The sequence below is a fragment of the Salmo salar genome, chromosome 06, assembly GCF_965601325.2.
Source record: "Salmo salar chromosome 06, fSalSal1, whole genome shotgun sequence".
NCBI classification, from domain to species: Eukaryota; Metazoa; Chordata; class Actinopteri; order Salmoniformes; family Salmonidae; genus Salmo; species Salmo salar.
The window spans coordinates 16844309-16855000 of NC_138296.1; the positions used below are offsets into that span (position 1 = coordinate 16844309).

General features: G+C 54.0%; 1 protein-coding gene across 4 annotated transcripts in view; it reads right to left on the bottom strand.

The window, feature by feature from the left end:
* The window catches only part of LOC106606423 (cytohesin-1), a 108497-nt gene that overhangs the window by 23170 nt on the left and 74635 nt on the right, over positions 1-10692 (bottom strand). For all 4 annotated transcript variants that reach the window (XM_045719829.2, XM_045719827.2, XM_045719828.2 and 1 more), the window contains exons 3-4: positions 3536-3600; positions 598-664 (exon numbers count right to left, since the gene is read on the bottom strand). In XM_045719829.2, the coding sequence (XP_045575785.1) occupies positions 598-664; positions 3536-3600 (132 nt within the window). The remainder of the gene's footprint in view (positions 1-597; positions 665-3535; positions 3601-10692) is intronic.

Here is a 10692-nt window from a genome sequence, read left to right on the forward strand (position 1 = left end):
ATTGTTTGTAGCCATGCAGCGCATATCAAAAGATTGAAATCATATTTTAGCTAAATCGGGGGTAACCCCGACCGGGACTCAAACACGGGTACGATCCAATGTCAAGAGGATGGAACCTCCTGATTGATGAGGTTGCTAGGCATTTGGTTAAGGTCACTACAATTGTTATTGTTCCTGAAACGTCAAACACTTCTCCACACATTGTCAGATCTGAGAGTTGACTCAGTGGTAATGTAAAAAACCCACAACCTGGAACAGCACTGGTATATCAAACCCACAGGACACCTTCAGAATGTCTATTTCCCTCCAATTCAACTCTGAACCTGGAAGCCAGTTGCACTGCCTTGTTTCCTTGTTCCCCTCTAACCAGGGACTGATTTAGACCTGGGACACCCGGTGGGTGGAATAATGATCAGGTAGAACAGAACCAGGAGGCTCCTGACCTCGTAGGGTAAGATGTGAATAACTCTGTGCTGGGACTCCCAAACTCATCGTAGCACTAAGATCATATTTCATGCATTTAGTTTCAATAGAATGAAGAAGATGTTCGTGCTGCGATGCTTTTGGGAAACCAGCCCTGGTCTACTTGATACTCACCTTTTTAGGGTCCATGTTGAATTTCTTTCGGCCCATGGCCACTTGTTTATTCCTCTGCATGTTTTTCCTGCAACGTTAAATCAAATAGAATCAAATCAAATTGTATTTATCACATGTGCGGAATACAACAGGTGTATTGTGAAATACTTACTTACAAGAACTTAACCAGAGTGAGAAAATATTTGCTAAATAAACTAAAGTAAAAGAAAAAAGTAACACAATAAATAACAATAAGGAGGCTATATACAGGGGGTACCGGTACTGAGTCAATGTGAGGGGTACCGGTACTGAGTCAATGTGAGAGGGTACCGGTACTGAGTCAATGTGAGAGGGTACCGGTACTGAGTCAATGTGAGGGGGTACCGGTACTGAGTCAATGTGAGGGGTACCGGTACTGAGTCAATGTGAGGGGTACCGGTACTGAGTCAATGTGAGGGGTACCGATACTGAGTCAATGTGAGGGGGTACCGGTACTGAGTCAATGTGAGGGGTACCGATACTGAGTCAATGTGAGGGGGTACCGGTACTGAGTCAATGTGAGGGGTACCGGTACTGAGTCAATGTGAGAGGGTACCGGTACTGAGTCAATGTGAGAGGGTACCGGTACTGAGTCAATGTGAGGGGGTACCGGTACTGAGTCAATGTGAGGGGTACCGGTACTGAGTCAATGTGAGGGGTACCGGTACTGAGTCAATGTGAGGGGGTACCGGTACTGAGTCAATGTGAGGGGGTACCGGTACTGAGTCAATGTGAGGGGTACCGATACTGAGTCAATGTGAGGGGGTACCGGTACTGAGTCAATGTGAGGGGTACCGATACTGAGTCAATGTGAGGGGGTACCGGTACTGAGTCAATGTGAGGGGTACCGGTACTGAGTCAATGTGAGGGGGTACCGGTACTGAGTCAATGTGAGGGGGTACCGATACTGAGTCAATGTGAGGGGTACCGATACTGAGTCAATGTGAGGGGGTACCGGTACTGAGTCAATGTGAGGGGTACCGATACTGAGTCAATGTGAGGGGTACCGATACTGAGTCAATGTGAGGGGGTACCGGTACTGAGTCAATGTGAGGGGGTACCGATACTGAGTCAATGTGAGGGGGTACCGGTACTGAGTCAATGTGAGGGGGTACCGGTACTGAGTCAATGTGAGGGGCTACATGTTAGTCCAGGTAATTCAGGTCATATGTACATGTAGGTAGGGGTAAAGTGAATATGCATAGATAATAAACAGAGAGTAGCAGTAGGGTAAAAAAGGGGGTCAATGCAAATAGTCCAGGTAGCCATTTGATTAATATGAAATGAATTAGAGATATATTATTATTGTATCCCCCATCCGTGATGCTGTCAGGGCTGGTTTCCTGGATATAGATTAAGGCTAGTCCTGCACTACAAAACACTTTCAGTGGAGATATTCCATTCAGCATGCTCTTCAGTCCAGCACTAGGCATAATCAGGGTCTGGGAAACCGGCCACAAGAATAAGTGTTTGTGTGATGCCATGTAAATATAAACTTCGTCCAAAGAGAGAAAAAGTATATTGGAATTTGTCTTTTCATTTCAAATCACACACATTGATCTCCATGATCTATTTACTCATCTCACATTGGGTCAATATTATGTATTCATTCACTTATTAATTAAAATAATACTTTCATGAATTGAACATGTTGTCATCAGCTTGGCAGTTAAAACTGCTCCAATGGGCCACTGATGACAACATTCAAGATGAAATGGTGACTCAACAATAAGCATGATAGGAAAAGCCCATTTCTCAGACCTGGAGCGTAGAGAGGTCAAAGTCTACTCCTTCTTCACTGTCACCATGCTTACGTCACCTTGCCCCGGTTAGCCAAAGGTCACCAGACTTCCTCTTTGATGAATTCTTTTCCCCAGCATTCCTTTGGCTATAGTCATTGGGAACTACAGTACTCCCCAGCGTCAGTTATAACAGATCACCACTATTGAACAACGGCCCATCTCCAAAGCTACAGAAGTTGGTTATTCACAGAAACAACTGTTTCACCACCTGATTGTCTCTGACACATGGATTGGTAAAGACTCAGATGACTCAGAAAGTGAGCTCGTTATACAATTTAGTAAATGGCCAGAGCAAACGAAAGTACATGTCTGAAAAAAAAGTGGGTGGTGGAATGGGGTGGGATCCCCCTCAACTTGAGTACCCCACAGCCCACACTCCAAAGTACCCTTCACTTCTTCCCTCCCTAGGGACCCTCCATTGTCTGCTCTACCCAAACACCTGTGCATTATTGAATAGCCCTCCCATCATGGTGGGCGTGGCTGATCAAACATTTAAAAGCACTAGTCAGTGTGTGTGTGTGTGTGTGTGTGTGGCGGTGTGATTGTGTGTGTGAGCATGTGCATGTGTGTGCGTGGTGTTTTGGGGAGGGGAATAGGGTTGGTACTATCTGGACATTAAGGTATAAATATTTAACAACAGTCATTTGCTAAGTTAATGGAATACAAACAACAAAGCAACTTGGACTGTCAGAGATAGGAGATGGTAAGTAACCCTGAAGAACCTTAAACAAACCTAAGTAACCCTGAAGAACCTTAAAAAAACCTAAGGAACCCTGAAGAACCTTAAAAAAACCTAAGGAATCCTGAAGAACCTTAAAAAAACCTAAGGAACCCTGAAGAACCTTAAAAAAACCTAAGGAACCCTGAAGAACCTTAAACAAACCTAAGGAACCCTGAAGAACCTTAAAAAAACCTAAGGAATCCTGAAGAACCTTAAAAAAACCTAAGGAACCCTGAAGAACCTTAAAAAAACCTAAGGAATTCTGAAGAACCTTAAAAAAACCTAAGGAATTCTGAAGAACCATAAGGAACTCTGAAGAACCCTAAAAAACCCAAGGAACCCTGAAGAACCATAAGGAACCCTAAGGAAATCGGATTCCATACTGTTACACACTCACCTCTCCTCTGTGGAACCCAGGTTCTCGATCTCACTGGTCACTTCTGCTATCTCATTCTTCAGACGCTGGAAATTAGAGAGAGGAGGGGGTGAGGACCAAACACACAGAGCATTACGCTCAGTCTGCTGTCCCAGGACAGATTGTGAGGTTCCAGAACATTCTATTTCTCCTCCAGACCCATCAGTGCCCAGTCTGTGCCCACTGCTGCCACCATGCAGTCTCCCCATAACCCTAACCAATACTGACACTAACCACTCCAATCTAATATCAACTGGATGTGTACATGCCCTGCAGCAGGTCTGTCTTTCTCCCCAAACACTTTCTTCTTTACAAACCACATTAAAAGGGAGGAACATTGGTGAATGACCTCCATACACATGGAGTAGGGAGCAGGACATTTGATTATTTTGGGGTTATGTTTGGGAGATTAATGAAGATATACAGCTCTGTGAGAGCCCAGTTCCAGAGAGGGAGGGGAGAGCGAGGGTGGGATGGTGACGGGCCAGACTGGCAGTCACCAGTCAGGACCCCATACGAGGGTGAAACAGGGTGGAGACTGGAGGCAGAAACTACGTCATGATGGCATGGGGACAGACACAGCTAATAAAGAGAGGGCGTCAGATCTCTCGTCCTCCTGTGTTGTCATCACAGCCAGCCAGGCCAGGGGATGCTAGAGTGTCACATGGACCATGTCACTGAGAATGACCGGGGTCACCAGACACACCACAGAGGTCACCAGTGCGTTGCACTCTTGGTAGGACTAGCCTGGATAAATAAAGGTAAATGAAAGGAAAGATGAGATCCAATGGAGAGGCAAAGTTACATTTTAGTGCAAGAAATACATGTATTAATTAACCTCCCTGCCTTGATATGAGCTTCATTGACTGACACAGTAGATGAAGGGTGGATGAAGGACTCTGCTTGTCTCATGGGAACTTAGCTAACCCCATTCTGGCTGGGTGTGTGAGGAGTGACACCAAATGAAATGATCGAGTCATTTTACAGCTCTTAATGCTCTTCCAAGACCTGGGTTCAAATAGTATTTGTCTTTCAAATTCCTTGCTCAATCAAACACTCCTAGTATTTGAAAGAAAACAAATCCTATTTGACCCAGGTCTGACTTTTCTTGCCCTATTAATCTACTGTTCGTCCCCTTACTGCTCACACTCCGTCAACCACTAAATAGTACACATGCAAATAGCTAGGCTCCATCTCAAGATAGTCAGGGTACTAAAGGCTGTCCTGCACTTTGTGGGAGAAATGCCACATTCTTCATGGGCCATAATATCTGGAGGATATATTCAGTCTCTTTGCAGTGAGGGGCATCTGGAGGATTAAGGCAGGGGTAGGTAGAGTCAACTGGCAGGTGAAGTCAATATTTCATCAAAAAGCAGAGGAGAGGACAGAAAGAGCCTGCTGGGTCAACAGAAAAAGGGTTGAGAAGCCTCCCCCCCACACCCCCAGACCTCCCCCTACACCCCCCAGACCTCCCCCCTACACCCCCCAGACCCCCCCCCACACCCCCCAGACCCCCCCCACCCACCCCCCCACACCCCCAGACCTCCCCCTACACCCCCCAGACCTCCCCCCTACACCCCCAGACCTCCCCCCTACACCCCCCAGACCTCCCCCCACACCCCCCAGACCTCCCCCCTACACCCCCCAGACCCCCCCCTACACCCCCCAGACCCCCCCCCACCCCCCAACCCCCCCCCAGACCTCCCCCCTACACCCCCCAGACCCCCCCACACCCCCCACACCTCCCCCCTACACCCCCCAGACCCCCCCCCCCAGACCTCCCCCCTCTCTCCTCCTCCCCCCACACACACCTCTCTCCTCCTCCCCACACACACACACCTCTCTCCTCCTCCCCACACACACACACACACACCTCTCTCCTCCTCCCCACACACACCTGTCTCCTCCTCCCCACACACACACACCTCTCTCCTCCCCCCCACACACACACACCTCTCTCCTCCTCCCCACACACACACACCTCTCTCCCTCCCCCCCACACACACACACACACACACACCCTCTCCTCCTCCCCACACACACACACACCTCTCTCCTCCTCCCCCACACACCTCTCTCCTCCCCCCCACACACACACACCTCTCTCCTCCTCCCCACACACACACACACACCCTTCTCTCTCCTCCTCACACACACACACCCTCCCCCCCCCCCACACACACACACACACACACACCTCTCTCCTCCTCCCCACACACACACACCGCTCTCCTCCTCCCCACACACACACCCCTCTCTCCTCCTCCCACACACACACACACACACCCTCTCTCCTCCTCCCCACACACACACACACCTCTCCTCCTCCCCACACACACACACACACACACTCTCTCCTCCTCCCCACACACACACACACACACACATCTCTCTCCTCCCCCCCCACACACACACACACTCTCTCCTCCTCCCCCACACACACCTCTCTCCTCCTCCCCACACACACACCTCTCTCCTCCTCCCCCCCACACACACACACACACACCGCTCTCCTCCTCCCCACACACACACATCTCTCTCCTCCTCCCCACACACACACACACCTCTCTCCTCCTCCCCACACACACCTGTCTCCTCCTCCCACACACACACACACACCTCTCTCCTCCTCCCCACACACACACACACACACACACACCTCTCTCCTCCTCCCACACACACACACACACACACACCTCTCTCCTCCTCCCCACACACACACACACACCTCTCTCCTCCTCCCCCACACACGTCTCTCTTCCTCCCCACACACACACACCTCTCTCCTCCTCCCCCACACACCTCCTCCTCCTCCCCACACACACACACACACCTCTCTCCTCCTCCAACACACACACACACACACACCTCTCTCCTCCTCCCCACACACGTCTCTCTTCCTCCCCACACACACACACACACACCTCTCTCCTCCTCCCCACACACACCTGTCTCCTCCTCCCCACACACACACACACACTTCTCTCTCCTCCTCCCCACACACACACACACACACACACCTCTCTCCTCCTCCCCACACACACACAGCTCTCTCCTCCTCCCCACACACACACACACCTCTCTCCTCCTCCCCACACACACACCACCTCTCTCCTCCTCCCCACACACACACACCTCTCCTCCTCCCCCACACACCCCTCTCTCCTCCTCCCCACACACACACACACCTCTCTCCTCCTCCCCACACACACACACACACACACACACCCACACACACACACACACACACACACACACACACACACACACACACACACACACACACACACACCGCTCTCCTCCTCCCCACACACACACACCTCTCTCCTCCTCCCCACACACACACACACACACACCTCTCTCCTCCCCACACACACACCTCTCTCCTCCTCCCCACACACACACACACACCCACACACACACCTCTCTCCTCCTCCCCACACACACACCTCTCTTCTCCTCCCCACACACACACACCCTCTCCCCCTCCCCACACACACACACACACACCACACACACCTCTCTCCTCCTCCCCACACACACACACCTCTCTCCTCCTCCCCACACACACCTCTCTCCTCCTCCCCACACACACCTCTCTCCTCCTCCCCACACACACACACACACACACACCGCTCTCCTCCTCCCCACACACACACACACCTCTCTCCTCCTCCCCACACACACACACACCCATCTCTCTCCTCCCCACACACACACCTCTCTCCTCCCTCCCCACACACACACACACACACCTCTCTCCTCCTCCCCACACACACACCTCTCTCCTCCTCCCCACACACACCTCTCTCCTCCTCCACACACACACACCTCTCTCCTCCTCCCACACACACACCTCTCTCCTCCTCCCCACACACACACCCCACACACACACACCTCTCTCCTCCTCCCCACACACACACCTCTCTCCTCCTCCCCACACACACCTCTCTCCTCCTCCCCACACACACACACCTCTCTCCTCCTCCCCACACACACACCTCTCTCCTCCTCCTCCCCACACACACCTCTCTCCTCCTCCCCACACACCCCTCTCTCCTCCTCCCCACACACACCTCTCTCCTCCTCCTCCACACACACCTCTCTCCTCCTCCCCACACACACCTCTCTCTCCTCCCCACACACACCTCTCTCCTCCTCCCCACACACACCTCTCTCCTCCTCCCCACACACACCTCTCTCCTCCTCCCCACACACACACCTCTCTCCTCCTCCTCCATACACACCTCCTCCTCCTCCTCCACACAACTCTCTCCTCCTCCCCACACACACACCTCTCTCCTCCTCCTCCACACACACCTCTCTCCTCCTCCCCACACACACCTCTCTCCTCCTCCTTCCACACACACCTCTCTCCTCCTCCCCACACACACCTCTCTCCTCCTCCTTCACACACACCTCTCTCCTCCTCCTCACACACACACACACACACACACCTCTCTCCTCCTCCTCCACACACCTCTCTCCTCCTCCCACACACACCTCTCTCCTCCTCCTCCACACACCTCTCTCCTCCTCCCCACACACACCTCTCTCCTCCCCACACACACACCTCTCTCCTCCTCCCCACACACACACACCTCTCTCCTCCTCCTCACACACACACACCTCTCTCCTCCTCCCACACACACACACCTCTCTCCTCCTCCCCACACACACCTCTCTCCTCCTCCCCACACACACACCTCTCTCCTCCTCCCCACACACACACCTCTCTCCTCCTCCCCACACACACCTCTCTCCTCCTCCCCACACACACCTCTCTCCTCCTCCCCACACACACCTCTCTCCTCCTCCCCCACACACACCTCTCTCCTCCTCCCCACACACACCTCTCTCCTCCTCCCCACACACACCTCTCTCCTCCTCCTCCACACACACCTCTCTCTCCTCCCCACACACACCTCTCTCCTCCTCCCCACACACACACCTCTCTCCTCCTCCCCACACACACCTCTCTCCTCCTCCCCACACACACCTCTCTCCTCCTCCCCACACACAGCTCTCTCCTCCTCCCCACACACACCTCTCTCCTCCTCCCCACACACACACCTCTCCTCCTCCCACACACACCTCTCTCCTCCTCCTCCACACACAGCTCTCTCCTCCTCCCCACACACAGCTCTCTCCTCCTCCCCACACACACCTCTCTCCTCCTGCTCCACACACATCTCTCTCCTCCTCCTCCACACACACCTCTCTCCTCCTCCCCACACACACCTCTCTCTCCTCCCCACACACACCTCTCTTCTCCTCCCCACACACACCTCTCTCCTCCTCCCCACACACACCTCTCTCCTCCTCCCCACACACACCCACACACACACCTCTCTCCTCCTCCCCACACACACCTCTCTCCTCCTCCCCACACACACCTCTGTCCTCCTCCCCACACACACCTCTCTCCTCCTCCCCACACACACACCTCTCTCTCCTCCCCACACACCTCTCTCCTCCTCCCCACACACACCTCTCTCCTCCTCCCCACACACACCTCTCTCCTCCTCCCCACACACACCTCTCTCCTCCTCCCCACACACCTCTCTCCTCCTCCCCACACACACTCACACACACACCTCTCTCCTCCTCCCCACACACACACCTCTCTCCTCCTCCCCACACACACACCTCTCTCCTCCTCCCCACACACACACACACACACACCTCTCTCCTCCTCCCCCCACACACACCTCTCTCCTCCTCCCCACACACCCCTCTCTCCTCCTCCCCACACACACCTCTCTCCTCCTCCCCACACACCTCTCTCCTCCTCCCCACACACCTCTCTCCTCCTCCCACACACACACTCACACACCTCTCTCCTCCTCCCCACACACACCTCTCTCCTCCTCCCCACACACACACCTCTCCTCCTCCCCACACACACCTCTCTCCTCCTCCTCCACACACAGCTCTCTCCTCCTCCCCACACACACCTCTCTCCTCCTCCTCCACACACATCTCTCTCCTCCTCCTCCACACACACCTCTCTCCTCCTCCCCACACACACACCTCTCTTCTCCTCCCCACACACACCTCTCTTCTCCTCCCCACACACACCTCTCTCCTCCTCCCCACACACACCTCTCTCCTCCTCCCCACACACACACACACACACACCTCTCTCCTCCTCCCCACACACATCTCTCTCCTCCTCCCCACACACACCTCTGTCCTCCTCCCCACACACACCTCTCTCCTCCTCCCCACACACACACCTCTCTTCTCCTCCCCACACACACCTCTCTCCTCCTCCCCACACACACCTCTCTCCTCCTCCCCACACACACCTCTCTCCTCCTCCCCACACACACCTCTCTCCTCCTCCCCACACACCTCTCTCCTCCTCCCCCACACACACACACACACACCTCTCTCCTCCTCCCCACACACACCTCTCTCCTCCTCCCCACACACACACCTCTCTCCTCCTCCCCACACACACACACACACACACCTCTCTCCTCCTCCCCCCACACACACCTCTCTCCTCCTCCCCACACACCTCTCTCCTCCTCCCCACACACCTCTCTCCTCCTCCCCACACACACACCTCTCTTCTCCTCCCCACACACACCTCTCTTCTCCTCCCCACACACACCTCTCTCCTCCTCCCCACACACACCTCTCTCCTCCTCCCCACACACACACACACACACACCTCTCTCCTCCTCCCCACACACACCTCTCTCCTCCTCCCCACACACACCTCTGTCCTCCTCCCCACACACACCTCTCTCCTCCTCCCCACACACACACCTCTCTTCTCCTCCCCACACACACCTCTCTCCTCCTCCCCACACACACCTCTCTCCTCCTCCCCACACACACACCTCTCTCCTCCTCCCCACACACACCTCTCTCCTCCTCCCCACACACCTCTCTCCTCCTCCCCACACACACACACACACACACCTCTCTCCTCCTCCCCACACACACACCTCTCTCCTCCTCCCCACACACACACACACACACACCTCTCTCCTCCTCCCCCCACACACACCTCTCTCCTCCTCCCCACACACACCTCTCTCCTCCTCCCCACACACACCTCTCTCCTCCTCCCCACACACCTCTCTCCTCCTCCCCACACACCTCTCTCCTCCTCCCCACACACA